The sequence below is a fragment of the Balaenoptera borealis genome (genome assembly GCF_965194805.1).
Source record: "Balaenoptera borealis genome assembly, chromosome: 20".
Lineage (NCBI taxonomy): Eukaryota > Metazoa > Chordata > Mammalia > Artiodactyla > Balaenopteridae > Balaenoptera > Balaenoptera borealis.
Window position 1 is genome coordinate 397,731 of NC_138879.1, and position 23,978 is coordinate 421,708.

General features: G+C 58.7%; 1 protein-coding gene across 1 annotated transcript in view; it reads right to left on the bottom strand.

Annotated features, from left to right (window-relative positions):
- Positions 1-23,978, bottom strand: part of CACNG4 (calcium voltage-gated channel auxiliary subunit gamma 4) — a 57,474-nt gene that overhangs the window by 2,822 nt on the left and 30,674 nt on the right. The window contains exons 2-3 of the mRNA XM_082370956.1: positions 8,886-8,969; positions 4,027-4,167 (exon numbers count right to left, since the gene is read on the bottom strand). Coding sequence (XP_082227082.1) covers positions 4,027-4,167; positions 8,886-8,969 — 225 coding nt within the window. The remainder of the gene's footprint in view (positions 1-4,026; positions 4,168-8,885; positions 8,970-23,978) is intronic.

The window sequence follows — 23,978 nt, forward strand, 5'->3', positions numbered from 1 at the left end:
CAGCTGGGCAGGGGCAGGTGGGTGGGGCAGGGGCTGGTGGGCGGAGCAGGGCAGGTGGGCGGGGCGGGGGGCTGGTGGGAGGGGCATGGGCAGGTGGGCGGGGCAGGGCTGGTGGGCGGGGCAGGGCAGGGGCTGGTGGGCAGAGTAGAAGGCAGTTGGCAGAGCAGGGTCAGATGGGTGGAGCAGGGGATGGTGGCCACTCCCCTTTTTGGTGGGTATGTCTTTGTTCTGGTTGCTAATTTTAAGTAAAAGTAGTTGATTTTGAATGGGTAATGAAGTACAGAGTTTGAGTGAGTATATAATAAAACACAGGCTCTTACTACCCAGTTCCCCTCCTAAGGCAGCTACTGTTATCTTCTCTCGTATACCCTTCTCATATCCATATCCAGTCTCTCTCCCTCCCTCCATCTCTCTCTCTCTCTCTCTCTCTCTCTCTCTCTCTCTTCCATTTTTTGCTTTGCACAATGCTCTTTGGCCCCTTGCCTTTTCACTCAACTGTCTCCACCCGAGAGACAGTTCCCTATCAGGACAGGAAGAGCCATCTCTGTCTTTCTAACTGCTCGTGGCGCCAACCCCGCCGCAGGGGCATCTACCCAGGCCTCTGCTCCGGACATGCAGGTGGCTTCCAGCCCTCGGCTATGAGACAGCCTTATGTCTACACCACTCCACACACACGTGAGTAAAAATGTGATGAATTCCTTGAAGTGAAACTGCTGCCTCACTGGGTGTGTGCATTTAAAAACAAACTTTTATTTGGGGATAATTTTAGCTTTATTGAAAAGGTGTGAAGTCAGTACAGAGAGAGCCCCTTTCCAACTCCCCGTTCCGTTTTCCCCCATTAACTTCCTAGGTTACCATGTACATTTGTTACAACCAGGAAGCCCATCTGGTGTGCTACTATCCATTTACCTTCCAGACTTTCCTCGGATCTCACTGGGGTCTCCACTAATGTCCTTTTTCTGTCCCACGATCTTGAGTTGTGCTTAGTTGTGTTTGAATTCAGAGTCCCAGCCCAAGCACCCTCCACAGTGGCACACGATGTCTCATCAGCCTATAATTCATAGTATCAAACTTCTGGATCTTTGCCAGTCTGGGAGGTGAAACCCGTTAGTGTGTTTATGTGATTTTCTCTCATTATAAGTGAGGTTGAGCAGAGCCGAGCTGCCTGGGTTTGAATCCTGGTTCTACCAACTCTCATCTCTGGCACTTTGTGCAAATTACTTACCTCTCAGGGTCCTCACGTGCAAAGTGAGAATGCCAGCGGCACGCACTCCCTGGGTGGGTGTGTGGACTCAACGAGCTAATGCATACAAAGCACCGCGCCCAGCACACAGAGAGCATGCTTTGAGTTCTATTACAGTCTATTGTGTTTTATCGTAATGTGTTGTATCATCTGTGCCCTGCCCAGGTCCTCTGTCCATCTTCCTACTGCACCAATCCCAGCGTGGATGGGTTAGAGTATTTCCTGCTAAGGGCTCAGTGATCCAGCTGTAGGTCTGGACTCCTCGCCCCTTCCGCTGTGCTCCAGAAGAGCCCCCACTGACACGGGTTTTCACAATCATGGTTTGCTTCCTTCCGTCCCTCCTCTCCCTGCCTGCTGGCTTTGTCTCTCCTTCCCCTATTCTGCACAAGTCATAAGAATGCTCTGTAAATCACACCCCAACTGATTCCATGTTCGCAAAGAAGTTACCGGCGTCCTCTTCTGACTCTCCCAGCCTTTAGACCACACTTCTCCTGAGGCTCCGATCATTTCCCACCTAGAATTATGCACGGCCTGTCTCACCTCACCGCCGGGCCCTGCGCGTGAATCTGGGTCTGCGCTGCCTTGGCCCACGATCAGGGCTCCGTGATCCAGGGAATAAACGGGAACCAACGAACAGCCCCTTGCTTGCCTGCACGGCCATTGTGTTACCTCGCTGCCACGTCCTCTCCTCTGTGGCTAGACCTGTGCTTTCAGCTGAGTGTCTTTGTGCCCCGGGCGCCACAGCCCCTCTGGAGACCCAGGGCATCTGGAGATGCCTTTGAGAAGGTTCCTCTGGGGGGAACAAGCAGTGCAGGGGGCAGCACGCTTTAGAGGCTGACAGCCCTGGGCTCAGCCTGTCTTTGCCGCCGGGTGACTTCAGGGAAACCGCCTGGGGCACGTGACCACCTCCTCAGGAGCTGGGGTGATGGGGGTGCACTTCCTCGGGAAAGGAAAGGGGACAGGATTCAAACGGCACAGCAGGATTCAAGTCCACACCTTGAGCGATCTGCCTGCTTGGAGGAGGAGAGAGAATGGGGTGTGTCCCTGCCTTCCTGCCTTGGCGCCCGTTCTGGGCTAAGGTGAGGAGAAGGGACAGGACGGGGACCTGGCCAGGAAGGAGCGTCCTGCTTCTCCCTAAGGAGATCCTCCTTCCCAACACATGCTCACACACACACACACACACACACACACACACTCACACACGCACACACACATGCTCACACACACACATGCTCACACACACGCTCACACACACACACACACATACACTCTCACACAAACGCACATGCGCGCACACACACCCCGCAGATGCGCACACACACACACATCCCGCAGATGCACACATGCACACTCACACACACACACACTCACACATACATCCCCCGCAGATGCACACACACATATATTTACTGCCCCGGAAGGAGACAAAGACTGAAGTGGGCCGGGAGAAAAAGCACAGGAATGGCAGCCAGGAGCCCTGGCCCTGAGATTCTGAGCCGGTCCCTGAGTTGCTGTGGCCCGCAGTTCCGCGATGCAAACGGCAGTCACCTTCCTTCTCCAAGAGAAGCCATGAGAAGAGACGAGGATGAGATGACCTCTGGGGACTTACGTGGGCCGCGCAGCTCGCAGGCCCCTTCCTGGGCCAGTGAAGGACGCCCGGCCCGGTGGCTGGGAGTCTCACTGTCACCCCCATGGTGCCACTGGGCTGACTTAGGGTTCAGAGACCGGGCACAGGGACTCTCGCACCGCTCTGCCTCACGGGTCCGGTGCGAGAACAAGGCTCTTGGAAAGCGAGAACGCCGTTAGGACAGTGCAAGGAGCTTTGATGACAGTTCAGGAAAGAGCTGCGGGCGGAGCTGTGACATTGCTCACGCTGATACACGGGGACGAGGCCTACGAAGTCAGTGGCTCCCGCCGCAGCACGACCAGCCCTGCTGCACCGTCTTCATCCCGCCGGGCCGCCCGGAGTCTTGAGGACGCCACTGGCCGAGCTTGGCCCCTCAGACACCCCTCCACACCCCCAGCCCCAGCGACTCAGGCCACTGGGTTCTCCCCTGGACCAGGCGTGAGCTCTGACCCACCTCCGGCCTGCAGCACAGTGTCTGCGGCTAGACTCAGAGGAGCGACGGTGTCAGGCCCTTTCGGACCCACTGGGCAGGGAGCGGGTTACTCTCACCCGCAGCTCTGGGGGCCGCAGAGGTGCTGTTGCCTGCCTCGGAGCCAGGAGACTCGGGCGGTCAGGGTGGGCAGGTGGGGCTGCCCCCTCGCTCACCCTGCCCCGGGCGCGCGGGCTCCTCTGCTCCTGCACCCGCGCCGGCCCTGTGCCCCCCCTTGTCTTCACCGGGTCAACTCCTTCAGGCCTTGGCCCCTGAGAGTCCCTCCGAGGGCCGCCCGACCCCCAGCTCAGCCAGGCTCCCCGACGGGGGCTTGTGAGGCACCAGCGCTGCCCCTCTGTGGCCTTCCGCGCACCGGGGCTAGTTATTCTTATTTTTAATTGAGGTGAAATTCCCGCAACGTAAAATTAAGCCTTTAAAGTGCACAATTTAGTGGCATTTAGTTCATTCACAGTGTTGTGCAACCACCACCTCCGCGTGTTCCAGAACATTTTCATCACCCAGGAGGAGACCCCGTACCTGTTAAGCAGCTGCTCCCCACTCCCTGCCCGGCGCCCTGGACTTCTGACCTGCGTCACCCGCGGCGACGTTGCGATCTGCCCCCCGTCATCCCCGCCGCGCGCCGCAGGCGAGCGGTCTGTGCAGCGGGGACCAGAGCGGACGGCTCACCTGCGGCCACGAAGAGGATGCCGGCGCTGAGGACGATGTTGTTCTTGCGGCTGTGGAGTCTCCCGGCGCCGATGCAGAGCCCACCGAGCAGGAGGAGGACGGTGCTGAGGATGGGGAAGACGCTGGAGGCGCGCACGAGGCCTGGCCGGCGGGAGACACAGAGAGAGGGCCGTGGGGCTGGCCATCCTCCCGGCCTGGCCGTGGGCGTCGGCCCCGAAGCTCTCAAGGCCCTTCCGCTGACTTTGAAGATTCCCATCCCGCCCTGGAGGCCCAAGGTGGGTAGGGAGCTGGGGTGGGGCAGGGTGGACCACCAAGTGATGGCCCCGGCCTGCTGGTCAGTCCCTCTGGGTGCCACGTGGCCTGGAAGCACATCTGCCCACGTCTCAGGCTCTCCCTGGACGTGGGCCCCGCTTCTGCCAGCAGGACAGGGGGAGACCCCCTCAGCGCCACCAGGGAGACCACAGCAACAGGCACGAAAACATTGTCAGACGGCCCGTCACAGCTCGTGGACCCCGTCTCCGTGAAGCCTCCGGGATGCTGGGAGCGGATCCGAGAGAGGCAGCTCGGATGGGCGGCCGAGGGCACGGGCTTTGCCTTCGGTGGGGCTGGGTACCCTGCTTTGTGACACGCTGGCTGTGTGGCCTTGGCCAAGGTGGGGCCTCCCTAACACTGGGTTTCCCTAGTAGTGGAATGCAGTTCATAACAGGCCTACGTCTAGGGTGGGTTCTGCACACCTAACAGGCTTGTTTAGCAAAGGCCCTGCTCACAACACACACTCCTTAAGTGACAGCCTTGATCTCCCATCTCCGTCAACACCAGCGTTATCACCCCAGACCTCGTGAGGTCACCGAGGAGGAGGTGGCTGGACCGAGGTGCACGTCCACGGACTGCGGGGTCCCCCAGAGCCAGATCTGCAGCTGTGCACTGCCCAGCGGGGCGACCAGGGCAGCTAGCTTCAGACCACTTCACTCCCCTCTTTTATAACCTGGGGAGAGTAGTAATACCTACCTGTAGGGGTTGAACTCTGGCCTCCCAAAATCTATGTCCACATTCTAACTGCTGGTACCTATGAGTGTGACCAGATTTGGAGAAAAGTCTTTGCAGCTGTGAGTAAGTTAAGGCTCTTGAGATGACACCGTCCTAGATTACGGTGGGCCCTAAGTCTAGTGACAAGCGCCCTAATATGAAGAGGAAGCGACACAGCAGAAGAGCCCATGGGGGGAAGCCATGTGAGGACGGAGGCAGAGGAAGGAATGATACAGCTCAAGACAAGGATGCCGGGGCTGCCAGAGCTGGAAAAGGCGGGAAAGATTCTCCCCTAGAGGCTCTGGAGGGAGCACAGCCCTGGCAACGCCTGAGTGAAGACGTCTGGCCTCCACTCCGTGTGAGGGTAAATTTCTGTTGTTCTAAGCCCCCCAGTTTGTGGTGATTTATTACAGCGGCCTTAGGAAAAGAATACACTACCTGCAAGTGTTGTGATGAGAATCTGGTGGAATAAGGTACATCAGGTGCTTAGCAGGGCCCTAGGGGATGCGGGTCCCCCTTCCTGAGCATCTGGCTGGGAGAGGAGGCAGGAGGAAGGGAAGGGGCACGCGAGCAGAGCCCCGAGCTCGGCCTCCCAGCCCAGGAGAAATCCCGGCTCCGTGGACCCTGGGGGCACTGGCATGCCCCCCTCCAGAGCCAGCTGAGTTCGTTTGCGGCCTTTCAGCCTCTGAAGGCAGCGTTTGTCTCCCTGTTTGTAAGCCCACCAGTGTGTGCCCTGCTGCACAGAGAGGGGCTTGTCCGGGGCATTGAATGAAGCTCTTCTCTCCGCCTCCCCCTCCTCCTCCCTCTGCCTTCTCACAGCCGCAGGTTTTGGGCGGAGGTTTCCTGTGGGCTTTTGAAATGCGCCTCTGATCCGTGCGGGCCCGCAAAGGGGGACCGGGTCCCCCTCGATGCCCTCGTTCTGCAGGTGAGTCAGAGGGGTTGCAGGGAGGGAAGCCTGGAGCCTCTAACATCCCCGGGGTCGGGCCGGGCCCAGAGCCGTCCATCCTGCCCACGGAAGTCACGTGAGCGCCATCCTTTGCCACGTGGGCTCACCCGGAGCTCTAGACATGCAGGCACCAACCGCGGTGCAGGCTGGGCCTTGCACAGAGCGGGGCTGAGGTCCAGCCCACGGCCCTGTGGCTACATCAAGCCCTGGCAAGGATCTGTGTTTGCCCAGAGCGGGGGCAGCTCCTCACTCGCCCTCAGGCTCGCCGTGGGCTCCCAGCAGCCCTGACACCAGCACTCTGGGGTCAGCACAGAAACCACCCACCAAACCCAAAATGCGGCGCCTGGAGAAGGGGGACCAGGCCCAGGGCAAGAGGGACGGGAACCCCTGAGGCCAGCGGGGTCAACAGAGGGAAATGGCAGGGAATCAGGGAAACTCAGGCCGGATGGCCGCAGTGACCACGACCTTGCTCTGTCCTGGAATGTTGCCCACCCCCTCTGGCTCCAAGCTCACAGGTGCCTGCACTCCGGGGCTCGATTTCAGGGCCAATTCTCGCTGTGTCTGCAGCCCGAGCGCCAAACCACCTCCCTGATGGAGAGTCAGCTCTGCCCTCCCCACCACCTCCACCGGCAGCCGAGATCACAGGCCCCGAAGCCGTCACCCCTTCTCTTCCTTGGGCTCCTTAATGAACCCCGCTGGCCCCCCGCAGTGCACAACTGAGGAGACATTTCCTTCCCAAATGAGCTTTGATTGCTGATGTGCAGCTGCCATCATTTTATTTGGGGAAATCGCTGCTGGGGCCCTCCCAGCCCTCACGCCCTGCCCGGGGCACCGCCGGTGGGGTCTGAGGACAGCAGGAGCCTGACGCTGGATTGGCGAGCGTGCAGCACACGCTTGGTTTGCCCCTCCCGGACCTCGGACCACCTCTCTCCATCCTGCTCTGGGCCCTGGGAGGCTGAGGCCAGGGGCCGGGTCATCGGGGTCCCCTGACTCCGGCTTTGGGAGGAGAGTGCAGGGGACACGTTACCCCCCCGGCTTCCTTCCTGCAGGTGAGGACGAGGAAGAGGCGGCTGCACCCCGTCATAAAGGCCGCAGCCCCTGCCAGGCCGCCTGTCCTTGCAGCTCCCCTGGCGCAAGTGTCCACACCTGCCTCTCCCACCTGTTCCGGCCGAGGGCTGTACGGGGTCCTTCTGTTGCTAGCCGCGGTGTGTTCACCGCCCCTTGTAGGTTTCCCTCAGCCCCGCCCACACCTCTGTAATTAGTCCTTCACTGAATGCCCTTCCTTCATCCATCCGAGCGTCCCCTCTGCTTCCTGCTGGGACCCCACGAAGCCACATCGTCTGACCTCTGGGCCGATGTGCCACGAGGCCCATCCAGAAAGAGATCCCAGCACTCTGGGGACCATGAAGGGGAAGGGCAGGGGAGCAAAGAGGCAGAGCCCGCGCCGATTAACCTCAGGCAAGTTCACGTGGGAAGTGGGGAGGGAATGGCGTGTTTCTCCAGGAGCTGCTTCCACGCAGTCCCAAGGTGACCAGGGAAGCAAAGCTGCCCTCAGAGCCTCGGGGACCATCTGACTGCCCTGGGGCGGCAAACAAGGGGAGGTCCCGCGTCAGGGCTGGCTTTCACCAGCCACCGCCCCAGATGGCTGTGCAGGCCATGCACCATGCAACTCACAGAGTGTTATGTATACGCTAGTCTATGCAAATGACAGCCCTTGAGTTGTGCAGTGTGCAACCTGCACAACCATCTGTGGCGGCCCTATGGACTATCATTTGCTGGGTTCAGTGGTGGCCCGCAGAAAGCAGAAAGAGAGTACAGGTGTGAGGAAGAGGAGAAGGTGAGGGAGGAGGATTGGGGGCAGATCTGGCTAAATTATTTCAGGTTCTGGGCCTGGCCAGAGCAGCCTGACGCTGCCCCAGGCTCCAGGGGAACCACACGCTGTTCTACTTCACTAGATGACTCAGAACCAAAATCCTTTCTCTTAGAAAAGAACGATCCATAAGCAGGTGCAGAGTGAACTCTGCTCCCTCTGAGGACACTGGTATCGATTCTCCATAAATGAAGCTGGCCTGAGCCCCTGGGGGAGCTGCTGGGAGCAGCTCTGCGTGCGTCTTGGCTAATGCAAAAGGGGAAAATGACTTCAAAACGGTGCTGTTTTTTCCATTTCCAGGTTCCTCCCCAGGCTGAGGCTCCATCCTGTCTCCCAGGGAGGTGCCCACGGATGAGATCTGGATTTAGGGTGTGGGGCTGGGTTTGTCCTTTGAGTTCCGGGTTCCAGTCTGGGGGCCAGCCCCGCTGCAGGACCCGGGCAGGGGCAGCTCATGGGCTCTACCAGTCTGTGCCGGAGACACTTAGGGCCACATACCCGAGGCCGGTCCCGGCACCTTCCTCACTTTCTCCCACAGGCTGCCTGGCACCCAATGGCTGTTTCAGCGCGTGACTTAATCTGATTTTTCAAGACTAGAATGCTGGGTGCAGATGGGGAGGGGTGGGTAGGTCCAGGGCTGGCCGGGCCGTGTGCTTGGGGTGTCACAGCCCCCAGGATGCCGGGCCCGGGCAAGCCTACGTCCTGACCTCTGGACCAGCCACAGCAATCAGTTCCTCTGAAGACAGCGGCCCTGGGGAGCAGGGATTCCCCACCCTCACTCCATCTTCCCGGGCCGCAGCCGGGCGTGGTCCTATCAGCCAAGTAACTCCACCGGGACACCCAGCACATCGCGGCAACCGTGAACAACACTCCATCCTCTGGACTAACAATTCGGAATCAGAAAGGGAGGGAGGGGAGCACCCAGGGACCGGCCCCCTCCACCCCCACGGGGCCCATCGGCCTCCCCGCCACCGGCTCCCGCTGCACCCACGGAGGAAGCGGGGGGTCGCCGGCACTCACGCAGGAGATACTCCGAGCTGTCGTGGTCGTAATCGTTGTCCTCCGGGAAGTGGTTGATGCGGAAGCAGTGCCCCTTATAGACCCCTGCGGGGAGCGAGGGAAAGAAGGGCGTAAGTGTTCCGTGGGCTCCACGTCCTTGCGCCCCAGACTCGCCGGCCGGGTGTGCCTGGCTCTGGGCGTGGAGGGCGCAGAAGGGCCGCTCCGATGGGGCGTGGGGCGCAGAGGAGGAGCGCTCAGCGGGGGACGCGCCCCAGGCTGACCGCACCGTTACGCTCTGCGTCTGGACACCCGCGAGAGTGAGGGGCACCAGGACACGGGGACAAGAGGCCTCAAGCAGAACATCCTGGGCCAGCAGGACCCAAGGGGACTGCGGAGCCAAGGCTCGAAAAGTGACAAAGACCTTCCCAGCGGGATGGCGGAGGGGCCAGCCGGGCAGAGGCGGGGCTGTGAAGAGGCAGGGCTGGGGCCGGCCGTGTGTCTGGGGAGGGTGGGAAGTCCAGTGCGGCCAGAGGTGAGAAGGACCCGCGCAGGGAGAGGGGCCGTGGGCCAGGATGAGATCTGCCGCCCACCTCCCTGCGGCAGTGTCCGTCTGTCTGTCTGTCTCCCCTTCTCCCGCGAGCACACAGTTACGGTGAATCTCTCCTAAGTTACAGGCCAAATCTGCACACGGTCGGCAACGTGACTGTAATCCCCTCACTCGGTGTGATAGAAGGAAGAGAAACTTCCGGAAAGGCCCAGACCCTCTCCTGCCCGGTTTCCCTCCCCGCTCAGAGAAGTAGCCTTCGCGGGACACCCTGAGTAGCTTAGTGACGGCAGGAGGACTGCCCAGTCCTCCCTTCTGGAATCTTCCACCAGCTCTCCCAGCGCCTGCTCCCCTGCAGTGTGGGAGTGCCCGGGGCAGAAGCGGACACAGGTCGGGGGGCACAGGGTGCCGGGCTCTGTCCTGCCAGCCCACCCCTCACGCCCAGGCCGGCCCCCCGGCCCTACAAGGAGCTCGTGCTGACCCCCGCATGGGCCCGCCTGCTTTCAGCTGGAGGCCGTTCTCGTTCTGCAGCTGCTGCTGAGCGACTCGCTGACCCTCCCACGTCCCGGCCGCACCTCCTGGTCGGGCACACGGTGCAGGAAGCAGGGCCCGCGCCAGGCCAGGCTCCGTCCCCGTCCTTCCCAGGGAGAAGGGCCTCGACGAGCTGGGGGCACCTGCAGCGCCTCCCGTTTACCAGTCAGCTGCCCCCCAGCCTCCCCTCAGCTGGGCCCATGAGCTGCTGCCTTCAGAGAGCTCGGGGGCTGGTCTCCAGGCCACTGCTGGGCAGGCTGGGTTCGGTCAGGGACAGTGGGGGACAGTCTGAGGGTGTCAGAGGTGGCGCCTTGAGTGGGATATGCTTCCACAGTGTCGTCTGAGCCGGGTCAAGCGTGAGCGTTTTAGCTACCTGCCTCAGTCTCCTGCTCTGGAGAATGGGGACAACCACAGGCCCCCTCTAGGGATCTCGGGAGAGTCATGTGAGACGCTACTGAAAGGCACTTCAATGATTCTTGGCCGGCGCTGACGGCTCAGGGGAGATTTGCTGCTTTGGGACGCAGATGTCACCCACCCTCTGCTCCGTGGCTCTTACTCTGGTGGAGAGCCCTGAGTACCTGTGAGCCAGAGGAAGGAGCCCAGGGCAGGCTGGTGTCAGGATGGCCAGAGCGGGCCGAACCCCAGATTCAGGACGTTCGTGGAGATGCCGAGCAAGCGTCTTCCAGGCGTGGCTGGGCGAGGTGGTGCCCTCTGCCCTTCTTCCCTCTCCCCCTGCACACTTTTGGGGCTACTTTACGGGTCTAAACAAAATCACCAAGTCCCCCGCGCTTGTGGGAACAGTCAAACATTAAGAGGCTGAAAAAGAAGTAAATAATCTCTCTTCAGAGTTGATCTCCAGGGTCAACAGTCGGCTGTGCATCTTCCCACGTGTGCACGTGCGTGAGGCTCCCCGTTTTTTAAAAATTAATCTTTTTACTTGGAGATAATTGTAGATTCACACGCAGTTGTGAGAAACACTGCAGGGCGATCCCGTGTACCTTTCACCCGGTTTCCCGGATGAGAACATCCCAACCAGGATCCTGACATGCTACAGTCAGGAACATTCTACCACCTGGAGGATCCCTCGTGTTGCCCTTTTATAGCCACACCCACCCCCTCCCGGTCCCCAACCTCTGGCCCTGACCCGGGGCAACCACTAAGATGATCTCCATTTGCACAGTTTTGTCATTTCAAGAAGGTTCTATACATGGAATCTTACAGCATGTAACCTGTTGGGCCGGTCTCTTCCACTCAGCATAATTCTCTCGAGAGTCACCAAGTTGTGGTAAGTATCAGTAGTTTGCTCCTTCTGACTGCTGAGCAATATTCCACAGCACGGATGTACTAGAGTTCATGACCTCTGGATTGTGTCCAGCGATTACACCTGTGGTTTCCAGCTATTTCCAATAACGCTGCTATGAACAGGTTTTGGGATGAACCTAACTCTTCATTTCTCCGGGCTAAATGCCCAGGAGAGTAATTGCTGGGTGACGTGACGGCTGCGTGTTTGTTATAAGGGACTGCCAAGCTGGTTTCCACGATGGTTATAGCCCTTATTTTGAAAAAGGAATAATACAATACACTTTACTCTGTAACCTACTTTTTTCATGTAATAATGTATACACACTTCTCTAGGTCAATACCTATAGATTTAAAAAACTTGTTTGTTTTTAATAAAAAGTAATAAGTTGATACTAATCCAAAAGTTGCTGCCAATCTTAGAAGGAAATAGCACAGGGACTAGGGAAGTAAAACTTTTGCTCCACCACTGACCATGCTAAAACCATGCTTTGCCAGGAAACCACACATTTACATATTCGATCAGAAAACAAAGCAGGTTTTGAAACTAGCTTGCATGTAGACACGTTAGTTCCAAATGCCCTTCCAATGTATTTTGCGAACCTCCACTCTGCATTTAGGGTGCTATTTTCTATTTGATAGAAACTAAGTAGGGATCACACTGCCCAACATATTAGCAGATTTTCTGACACATTCTTCTTAGCGGCTGCGTAACCATGCGTACTTATGGCTCATCGATCCAACTATACGATAGGAAGAGACATTTCCCTTTCTCGGGGCCGTGTGTACACACTGCAGATCCCACCGCCCGGGATTCTGCTCAGAGCGTGCTGACAGCCCGCTCTCCCGCGTCCCCCCCGCCCCTCCTCTGCTTTCCTAACTCCCCTCCGTTCCTCCTTCCACACCAAGCTTTTGTGCACAGACTGAAGGAACGAGCATTGCCTTGGGTTAAACTGTGTCCCCCCTGCACCCCACCTCCCCCCCCGGAAAACTCATGTTGGAGTCCTAACCCCTGGTCCCTGTGAATGGGACCTTATTTGGAAACAGGATTTTGAAGATGGAATCAAGTTAAGATGAGGTCACACTAACTTAGGGTGGCCCTAAATCCAGTGACTGGTGTCCCTATAGGAAGAGGGAAACCTGGACCCAAGGGAAAAGGCCGTGTGAAGACAGAGGCAGAGGTTGGAGTGATGCGTCTACACGCCGGGGGATGGCAGGGATCGCGGGCAACCAGCCAAAGCTAGGAAGAGGCAAGGAAGGAACGTACCCAGAGTCTCAGAGAGGGCAGGGCCCTGCCGACACCCTGATTTCTGGACTTCGGGCCTCCAGAACTGTGCGACAACTGTATTCTGTTGTTCCAAACCTCCTGCTTCGTGATGGTCTGTTCCAGCAGCCCCAGGACACTAACACAGGAGCACTGCTGGGTGAGAGGAAATGCAACACGCCTCGTTCACTCACTGGGGGCCAGCCTTGCAGGAAGGCAAGCAGACGTGCTGGCCCTGCCTGCTCCTCTGTCAGCGGCAGGGGCCCTCACGCGATGTTCAGGAAGCTGCGTGTACTGCATCCGCAAAAGCATCTTCCTGTTGCAACGAGACTCGTGCAGTCTCTCAGGCTCACGCTTCCAAAGCGCCTGGAGCAGGTTCCCCACCAGGGACTCGAATCCTCTCCCTGTACCCTCCAGCTAGCGACAGGGACCTCGCCACCTCCCACCCAAGGCCTTGTTTCCAAACAGCTTTAACTTCCAGTTCCTGAGAGTTTGTCCGCCTCCACAAGACCCTATCCACGGGTATTACTTATAATCCCTGGGAATAAAAGAACCATCCTCTATCGTGCGTCAACCCTTCAAGCCACTGAAGAGAGGAATTGTATCCAACAGGATGAAGGACAAGCTGGTTTTCCAGCCATCCAGGGTTTGCGCAAAAAGTGGGGCCCGAGGTCGAGGACGAGAGGAGGCTGGCAAGCTGCCAGCAGTCGGGACCAGACGCGTCCCCCGGCCCCAGTCTAAAGAAGTGGGGTCTGAGGAGGAGGAGGGCGCCTCGAGCAGAGAACGTGGGTACCTCCCCTAAACGAGCGTCCTCTCTAGGTCCACTATCCCCATTTACTTCAGCCGTTTCTTTACTGATGCTTCCAAGACCCTCGCCCGGCCCCGCCCGCTGCTCTGGGTCAGCCCCGGAGCGCAGCCCTGCCCCTCCTCTTCTCGGGGTCCCGGCTTCTGTTCTCGGGACCCGCTCTTCCTGGACTCGGCCTCCCAGGATGTGTTCATGAGTGGCCTCACCTCCCCCAACCTGTTCAGTTGGACTAAAGTCCTTTAGTCTGAAGGACTTCACATCTATCCCTGTCAAATTGAATTTTGTGAGTGTTGGCCTCAAGGCATTTAATAGGGGAGAAAATTAATGGCTGATGTGAGAAGAGAGAACGCCATTTCCCATCCGTTTCACACGTGCTCTCTCGGTAATTGGGCCATTTGCTGCGTTATCTGCTAAGTGATGAGCAGGGGGCGCGGCTAATTTGGAGATCCCAGACGGACCACACAGCGGGAATGCCGCAGCACTCCCGGGGTCGTGGCCTGTGCTCCCGGGGACACGGGGGTCCTCTCCTTTCGCGGGACAGGGAACCACTGCGTGAAGAGACTTCTTGAGACACGTGGCCCCAGACGAGTTACTTCTTCATCTGTTAAAGCTCGGGAACTGGGCCCAAAGGCGTCCCTCCTGCTCTAAGATTCTAGGACTATTTTGTGTGCCGATGTTAACATATCCATTCATCTACATACATCATACTAGAGGTATTTCTCTAAGCCTAGGAAACATCTGGAAAGAAATATCCTAAAAGGTGTCCACTGTTTCATTTCTCGGTGAATTCAGATTTTCCTCTTTACATTTTCTCTGTATTTTCTAAATTTTCTACAGTGTCTGAAAATGAACCAATGAGGTTTATTGAAAGAAAGAAAAGAAACTGGATCTTTGACTCCAGGGAAAACGTGGGGCTGTGTCTGAAGTGACTGCAGGGCCGCCCAGATGTGGAGGCTGGTGAGTGGCGGGTGACCCGCTGGGGGGACGTGTGTGTGGGTGACGTTTGCCCCCGTGGGGGAACATCCCCATTGCTTGCCTCTGGGCGGTGACGGTTGTGCCCTGGGGTTACGCCCTGATAGACCGCGAGGGTGACCGACCCCCAGGACTCAGGCGGTGACGGGCACGTAGGACTTCCAGTGCTAAACCCAGGAAAGTCGCAGGCAAACCAGGACGAGTTGGTTACCCTGTGAGTCATTTCAGGGTGTGACAGAAGGCTCCATAACAGGCCGCCTCAGAGGTCGGTCGCAGTTAGGGGAATGCTGGAGAAAAGGATGTTGGACGGTGACTTGATAATAATGGCGATCTTCGTGTCATCCCTACGGCTGCTTGCAAAGCGCTCCCACAGGCACGGCGTCTCCCGCTCCTCCCAAGCACGGAAGCAGCGTCGGTGCCGGCTGAGCGCACAGACGCCCCGGGCCCACCTCTCACTTCTCTGCCCACCTTTATCCCAGCCGCTCCTCAAAGCCGCGACCAGCTCCCTGTGGCATCACCTGCCCGAACCTCGACTCAGCTGCTCCAGTTGCTTCTTGCTTTTTTGCCTGCGGTACCGGGTAGGTCACCCGGGGGGAGCTGCACACACACTCACTTGCTTGCGGAGCTGGAGGTTTGGGGGGCGAGGGCCCCCCAGCGCCGGGGTGACCTTGGAGCAGGAGGGCGGCAGCCGGCAGACAGGCGTTCCCATCCTCCACCCATTCTACTTGCTTCTGGGGGCGTGTCCCGGCAGGACCAGACCAGTGATGGTCAGCTCAGGGCCACCCCTCGCACCGCCTTTCCCTCTACCTGGGTTCCCTCTCCCACCCTCCCCCAGGCCCGCTCCCCAGGACGGCCACCCGGGACACCCCGCCTGCACACAGGCCCTGGTTTGGGCTCAGATGAAAGCTGGCCCATCAGCCCATCTCATCTTTGTAAAAACACACCTTTGAAGATGCAAGAAAGAGGCCTAGAGGTGTCACAAGCCCTGCTTTCCCAAGTCCCAGGGCAGAGGCCCAGCTCGGAGAACTAGGCCCTACCTTGGGCCGCAGAGGAAAGACATCTCTGCCTCGTTTTAGAGAAGAGGAGGCTCGGGGCGCCCGTGGCACAGCAGCTGCTGAATCCAGCTCCTGACGTCTCACCACACGTTCTTCCCAAGTGCCCGATGCCAACGCCCTTCCAGGAATCCTCGCGAGTGCGGGAAAGGGCTCTGATGCAGGGAAAGGGCTCTGATGCAGGGTGGGTCCTCCCCAGACACATCAGGGAGTGAAGCCAGCTAACAACCGCGAGTGCTGGGTTAGCTTTAAGACAATGGTTTCCTGACAGTGAAGCAGGAGGCAACTGGCGTCTCCAGGCTTTGGAAGAGGCAGCTCCGGGCGGCAGGGCCGGGGAGGCCCGGTCGGCAAGGCCCCTTTGGGCTCCAGGACGGGCGAACGTGAGTCGAGTTGGCCCTCTGTATGGGTTTCCAGCTGTGCCGTTTCAGAGGGAGATCCGGTCGGACAGCAGGGGAGGGATGTGAGGCGGTTTCGGTCCTGGGCTCTCATCCCCGAGTTGAGGCTGAGCTCCGAGCCCGAGGTCGGGGCTCCGGTGGGAGGCCCGCACCCGGGAACAGGTGCTTCTCAGCGTGGGCTGTGGGGAGTGCTCAGACTTGTGACTTCAGAGCACCCCTGGTCACCAGAGGAATGGGAAAGCCCAGACGAGGCCCAGCTGCTGGCAAAGGCCACCCAGACCGGAGAGGAGGTGAGGGAGAGAACCCCATGTGGACCAAACATTCCAGCAGCCTTGTTCGAATCATCTTACGTGTGGGAAAATAATCAAACTACATTAAGCGTTCTAAATAGCTATCAATTTGGACTTTATAATAATTCGAGGTGGCCGTGTCCTAACTAGTCCAGATCAGGGAGGTCTCACTGGACCTGAGTCAGACTGTCCGTACCAGCCGCAGCCCTGGTCCAAGGGCCAGAAGGACCAAGTCCGTGTCTCAGGCAGGCAGTGGGAGGAGCTCAGAGCCCGCCTGAGCCTCCGCTGCCCCCGTGTTTCCCCAAAGCTGCCCGGCCCCTGGCCCCAAGCCCCATGGGAAGGGCGGGAACAGCCCGGCAGGCCAGGAGGCCTGTACGTTCCCAGGAGGGCACAGGCCTTTCCAGAAAGGACCCAGGGCTTTGTGGAGGAGGTGGGGGCTGAGGGGTACGGGGCTGCGCTGATGGGTGAGGAGGGGAGGGGACAGTGTTATCCTCAGGATAAGAATAACATCAGGGGTTCACTCAGCACCTGCATGGCCAGGCACTATTTAAGCACCTGACATCTGTTAACTCACTTCGTCTTCATACTAACCCTGTGACGCAGAGACGATCACTGACACCATTTGCTACCAAGCGCCCTAGCCGGGATTCGAACCGGGGCCGCCCAGCTCCAGAGTCCGGGCCCTAACCCTCCCTCCCACACTCGGGAGGCAGAAGGGCATGGCGTGGCCTCAGGGCTACGGGTAGTTTTGATTGGCTGCAGCGTGACGGGGAAACATGGGTCCTCGACACTCTTTATTGGTGGGAAACCTGTTCTTCCAGAGTCTTGGGCTAAGGGCACTGGCTCAGGTTCGAGGCTGGGTGAACCTTGCACTGGAAGTGGAGGTTTTCAAGAGTGGGTCCCCTCCAGTCAGGACAGAGAGGTCAGGGAGAGGTGGAGGAGGGCGCGAGGGCAGAGCTTGGCTACGGTGGCAGCTTAGGGTTTTCCAGAGGTGCTGATGTGTATAGAGGGGCGCTACAGGGGTCCGCATACGCGAAAGGGCAGAAGTGGACAGGCAGGCCGGCCTCGTGTTCTGGAGCCCCGGGTGGCCTGGCCTGGGGGGAGAGCGGCCGTGGGGGTGCGGTGGAGGTCCCGCAGGGAGGCTGAGGAGATGGGGCCTAACCGCACAGCCGCCAGGAGGGCGACGGGGTTGGAAGGCTTGAGCGGCAGCCTCTCCTGAAGGGAGCTGCCTGGGTGAGGGCGGCAGGCAGGTGCGAAAGGAAAGGGCAGCCCAGGACGACGGCGAGCGGTGCGCCTGTTTGGGGGAGACCCTGGCTCCTGGTCTTAGACGTGTCTGCAGATGAGGGACCGGAGCCCAGGATGGAAGTGACCTCGACCATTCCAGCACAGGGAGGCAGGGGAGCTGCCGTTACAAAGCACCACAGACGCATTCACGGTCTCGCGGTTCTGGAGGCCAGAAGTCCTAGAAGACGGTGCGGGCAGAGGTGGTCCCTCCCGGGGCTCGGGGGGCATCCCCCGCACCACTCCCCGTCCCCAGCGCCTAATGGCGTGCTGTCCACCACTGGCACCCTGGGCTTGTAGAAGCATCACCTCGATCTCTGCCTTCACCTTCACACGGTGTTCTCCCTGTACGCCTGTCTGTCTCCAAATTCCCCCTTTTCACAAGGACACCGCTCATATATGACCAGGCCCATGCTCATGACCTCATTTTAACTTGATTAGCCTCTATAAAGACCCTATTTCCAAACACGGTCACACCCTGAGGTACTGGGGTTAGGACTGCCGCATACGAATTTGGAGGGACGCAACTCAGCCCGTGACACCAGGTTAGGGGCAGACGCGACTGGCCAGGCGTCCGTGCTCCCGGCTGCCGCCGCAAAGCCAGGCTCCAGGCCTCCCCGGCCCCGCCCCATCTCCAGCTCCCTGTAATTCCCCCTCTGAACGCCCCCTCATTATCGCTCCACTTCCATGCTTATCTCCAAAGAACCTCCTAATAACTGTGATTTCCCGGCTGGCACACGCTGGTGTTCTCCTGAGGGCTGGCCTCTCTCCAGCTGTAAGGCGGCAGGCTGTGGGAAGCCTCTCCCCCGGGCTCCTGCAGAGAACTGCCAGGCTTGGAGTGGCAGCGAGGGCTGGGCTGAACTTTCCTGGGGGAGCCTTAGCTCCCTGGCTTGTAAGTGACCCTGTGAGACCCTGTTAAGCATTACGACCTTATGCATTATGAAGTTCCTTCATCCAACTTACATTTTTGAGCACCTGCTACGTGCTAGATGCTGGGGACTCAGATGTGGCAGAGTATCTGCTCACTATCCTTCTTCCTGGGCTCAGGGCTACACTGGATCTCTCAGCTTCCTTTGCAGGTAGAGGGGCCACGGGACCCAGCTGGCCAATGGGGAGTGGGCAGAAGTGATAGGCGTCCTTCCTGGAGAGGTGGGTGCACCTCTCCCTCTGCACGGCCTCCCCCGCCAGCCCGGGGGGTGGTGGAGCCACAAGACGGGCACAGCCTGGGTCCCTGAATCCTTTGTGGAGGAGAGCCATCCCCAAAGAGGACAACCCACCTTGCATCAAGGGCAATAAGTCCACTTCGATTTCGTCTCAGACAGTCTACGTTTTGGCGTGTTTCTGTTTCATCAGTAATCAAGAAGACAAGAAGAGACAAGACAGGCGTGGTCTCTGCCGTCCTGGAGCTTTCCAGGTACACAGCCATCCAGTGACGCCTGAGGACGGGGTCTGAAGGCGGAGGCCAGAGTTCCAGAGAGCACGCCATCCGCGGCTGCAGAGGAGCGGTGAGGAGAGCTTCTCCTCGTCGGGAAGGTGGGAAATGTCTTTACCACCTTTCAGAGCGGAAGCGGGGCCTAACCCTAACCCTAGCCCATGCTGGTCAGAGCACTTTGAGAAGATCGATTGTGATGATGTGGAGGGTAAGTCTATAGTTTGAAACTTCTCGTTTCTCGGAGCTGCCTTCAGACCGGACTGTGGAGTTTGGGGAGGAACCCCCGTGTCCTCCCCACGGCCAGGTGCTTGGGCTTCACAGCCTGCGCAGTTGCTCTGAGCCCCAGCGCCCGGGACAGGTTTCCCTCTCGCTCTTTTCTCCTTTCTAAAATGAGCTCGTAGGTCACTGAAGGGCCTTGCTGTCCCTCTAGGATCTGTTTGGGGTCTTTTTTTTGATGTAGATGTCGTTTATCCATTCAACCCTTTGCCCACTCTTTCCTTTAATTCAGTAGCCATCTACCGATGCCAGGCCCTGCGGGGGCCCAGAGGCGCGGGTCCGGCCGGCAAGAATGCATCGCCTGGTTGGGGAGGTGAAGTGCCCACATCACCTCAGAACAGGGAGCTGGTGACACGTGCTACGGGGGAAGCCGCAGGTTCAGGGGGCTTCAGGAATGAGGGCTGGTGCTGGACGGGTGTCTGGGCAGCTTGGGGGACGGGCTGCGTTCACACAGAGCTGAGGAGTGAGCGTGGCAGCTGGGGGTGGCAGCGAGGGGGGAGCCCAGAGGCATGTTTGGGGAGTGAGCTTCCGGAAGAGAGCGTGGGCGCAGGGTGGGTGGGTTGAGGGAGGAGGGACGCATTTAGACTTTGGCTCAGAGCCGGCAGCTTCCTGCAGCTGCCAGACAGACTGTGGCAGCCTCAGGGCCCGCGGGGGCAGGAGCGTGGGCCGGGGGGGGACCTCGGGGCAGCCCGCCTCACCCCTCGCTCACCGTCAGTCATGAGGAGAGAACGTCTCAACTTGCGTCGTGTCAGGCCCAGCAGGGGAGAATGAATTACGCAGACACCTGGACCCGCCCTCAGCTCCGGGCTGTAAGCAGGTGGCAGACAGGGGCTCCCGCTCCGAGATCCTTCCTAACTTCCCCAACGGTCTAGGGGAGCCACCAGGTCCAAAGGGCGTTTCCCCCAACGGGACGGTCGGAGTGGGGCTAGTGGAGGATTTGGGAAAGAAGTCACCCTTGTCATCGGCAACAGGAGAAAGATGGCACCCGTTTCAACGGGGCCGGACTCTGGTTCAGTGTCCACCAGGGGACTGGGGTCTGTGGTGCAAGCTCCTGCCCCCAGGCGGTGGGATTCACAGAGAGACGATTTCTGTCCCCAAATTCTGTCTCTGTAAACCCGGAACCTAGAGATCACAGTCTGGTAAATGGAGGCATCTCTCGAGGTCCTAGACTCTAAGGATCTTGTGCTGAGACAGGTGGGCTGGGGCAGGAGATGGGGAGAGAAGGGCGGGCCATTGCCGGTGCTCAGCCCATCCTGAGGCTCTGATGGCCCCCTGGGGTATGCCCGTGGAGCCCCTTGCGCTGGGAATGGGTCTCTCACAGAGTGCCCCCCGCACTTCCCAGCGGCTGCATCGCATGGCCCTGCCCCAGCCAGGGATCCTGGGCACACATCCAGCCCGAGCTGGACCAATCAGAGGTACTCTCAGGAGTTTGGAGTTTGGATCAGAAGCAGAGGAGACCCAAGGGCAGAGAGACTTTGGGGGTGCTCATGAATGGGGAGTTCTTGGTGGTCCATGAGGCCAGTTACGGAAGATTCTCCCCTTTTTCAGTCTTGGCTGTTAATCTCGTTTAATCCCTTGGGACCCTCCACACACTCCCAGTAAAGTCTTCCTTTGGGATTAAGTCAGAAGAAGTTGGTTTTTTGCCTGCAGGAGAGCTTGACCCACAACGAGCTGCACCTTCATCAGAGATTCCAACCCAGTTCTCGCGGGCCCAGGTCATACTTCATTCCTCAGGGCAGGTCTGTGATGCTTTTACGAGACGTGAAAATGACTGCAGGTTTCCGGGCGACCACGGAACCCCGGGGAGAGAGGGTAGAGGATACCGGGGGACGGCAATGCCGAGCGTCAGCCCCCAGGTTCCCACGTGGAAGCACGTGGCCTGTGAATTTCAGCCTCTTGAGATCACCGTCACCTGGGAAAACGCTCGCTGGGCTGGTCGGTTGGTCGTTTCCTTTCTCCTCGTCTATAAAGTGGGATCCCCACAGATCTGGCGCCGTTGCCTTGAGGAATAAGGGGAGAGTGTGTGACCAGCACGGACAATGTTCCCATTCGTGGTGGCTTCTCCTCCATCTCCATAAAACAGAGCCTTCCGGGCTTCCCTGGTGGCGCAGTGGTCGAGAATCTGCCTGCCAGTGCAGGGGACACGGGTTCGAGCCCTGCTCTGGGAAGATCCCACATGCCACGGAGCAACTAGGCCCGTGAGCCACAGCTACTGAGCCTGCGCATCTGGAGCCTGTGCTCCGCAACAGGAGAGGCCACGATAGTGAGAGGCCCGCGCACCGCGATGAAGAGTGGCCCCCGCTCGCCGCAACTGGAGAAAGCCCTCGCACAGGAACGAAGACCCAACACAGCCAAAAATAAATAAATAAATAAATAAAATTTAAAAAAAAAAAAAGGGCCTTCCTACCTGCTGGTGGCCCACGAACCAAGCCCTGGACCCAAGTCTCCTCCCATATACGTGCTGCTGTTTCAAGGAACGCCTGCTGTGAGGACCCCAGAGCCCCACCTCACAGCCCAGCTCCCTGGCGCTTGGCTGCAGGCGGGACCCCGGCCTCCCTCTCTCATCATCCGTGTCCCTCGTCTCACTCTCCAGCCTCACACCTCCTTCAACCCTTCGCTCCGGGGCTGCCAGGATTTTCCAGGCTTCCTGCCGAGATTCATAATTGAACGGAGCCGGGGAGATTTCCCCGAGAGCTCGTTCTCTCTCCTAACACAGGGAAGTGGGTGTGCGCTTATTGTCTCTGTGATTTTTCTACTTGAATCTGCTTGATAACTGCTGCTTGGATGAAATCTCAGTACCAAGGTTCAGGGTTTTTTCTTCTTGTTTCTTCCCTTTAATGAGCAAATATGAAGCTCCGAGGGGCAAAGCAGCTCGCTGCAGATTGCAGGCTTTTCTGCTGGTTGGGCTCTGTGGATCTCTGGAAAGTTATGTTCCAATAACCGGAGAGTTTTAACTGAAGGGCTTGGGTGAGGGAAGGAGGATCATAGTGTGGAATTACAAACTTCTAGAAGGAACCCTTGGGACCATCTACTTCATCTTGTTCACTTTACACATAAAGAACCTGATGCCTGGAGAGACGAAGGGCCATTTCTATGGCGACAGGCTGGTTGGTGCCAGAGTCAAGCCTAGAACCCTGGTCTCTGGACTCCAAGTTCAATGCTGTTTGGCCCATTGTCCTCACTGCCTGCTCTGGTGCAAGGGTTCACAACCAGGGAAGACTTTGCCTTTCAGGAGGAGACAATGTCTGGAGACAGTTTTGATTGTCAGAACTTGGCGGGGAGGGAGGAGTGGTGCTATTGGCAGCTAGTGGGTGGAGGCCAGGGATGCTGGTAAACACCCCACCGTGCACACAGGACGGCCACCCCCAGCCCACAGGGAACGATGCCGCCCAAAATGTCAGCAGTGCTGTGGTTCATGACGTGCCAGTGGCCTGCACAGAGCTGAGTCCTCCCTTCCCAGGCCCACGGCAGACTCTGCGAATCCATAACAGCAGTCTTCTCCTTAATCACGGTCTAAAGGCTTCTCAATGCAGTTCTCCATGCAGGAGCTACGTGTCGAGATGATACCTTTCGATCATCCCAGCGCTAGAGACCACGGAGATGGTAGGTTCTGAAGTCGTTCTGCTGGGTCGAGTCCTGGCTCTGACGTCACCTACTAGCTGTGTCATCTTGGGTCCTAACTAATCTCTCTGTGCCTCATTTTCCCCATCTGTGAAATGGGGATCATCCACGGGAAAAACTTCAGAGGGCTGTTTGGCGGATTAAACAAGTTCATGCAGTCTGTAAATGTCACCGTGCCTGGGACAACATGTAAGCTGTTATTATGATAATCAGCCCTGCTCTAGTGACAAAGAGGCAGCTGGTCCTATCACAGGGGAGCAGGCCAGTTCTGTACCCTGTAGGACTGACATGGACTCTTCCTTGTCCTCATATGCCCGTGACGTTGCAGCTCAGAATGTGCAAAGCCCCCCAACCCTTAGAAGGCCCAGCAAGATGACTGCTGCCCCCTAGGCCCATGGCCAATGGACTGACCGACAAGGGCTGGCTCCCCCTGGGCACCGACTCCCTGCAAAGCCCTGTGCTAAGCTCTTTCCGTTTTCTCATTTACGCCTCAAAATAACCTATGAAATAGGAGCTGCTAGGAACCTATTTTACACACAAGGAAGCCGAGGCTCTGAGAGGGCAGGTAACTTCTCCAAGGTAGCAGAGCCCCAAGCAGCTGAGCCGGATTCTCACCTGCCCCGGGCTGACTCCGGAACCGGGGCCCCAGCGCCAGTGTCCTGAAGGCACACACCTGCCCGCCGACCAGCAGCATTTTCTGACAGTCTGGGCGGGGCTGGGGGCTGCAGGGGCTGCATGTCCGCTTCCCGAGTCTCCCCAGGTCGGGAAGAGCTCCTCCTGGGCAGCCAGAGACTGGGTCCAAACCCAGTTTTCAAGACCGGCACCTGCAGTCCAGAGTGCCAGGTTCAAATCCTCCCTCACCTGGTGGAACCGGGGCTGCCAGGGCACTCGGTCAGGAGACACCAAGTCGTGGGCTGAGACCGGACTCAGAGCACCTGGGCTAATGAGCCACACCCCGCGCCCCATCCATTGTCGCCAACCCCCAGAGCGCCCAACGTCCGGCCTGTGCCCCGCCCACTGTCGGCGACTTTCCAGGGAAGGCGTCACGATTTTGGATCCTGTGCCTTCCATCCTCTTTGGAGCCAGAGAGAGCGTGTCCATCCCGTTCCCACCCCCCACGAGGACCCCCGATGCTGGCAGAGCAGCTGTGGACGCCCAGCCCCCCTCAATTCAAGTCTGCACCCACACTCCGGGGCCTGCACGTGCCAGGCCCCCGGCGGCGCTGGGCTACGGCGGGGCGTCGGCCAGAATCTCTGACTTGGCACCAGTGTGCTGGGGAGCCCGTAACGGGGTCAGGAAAGCTGCCCAAGGAGCTGGCACTCGAGCTGAGCCCTGAAGGATGACCGCAAAGG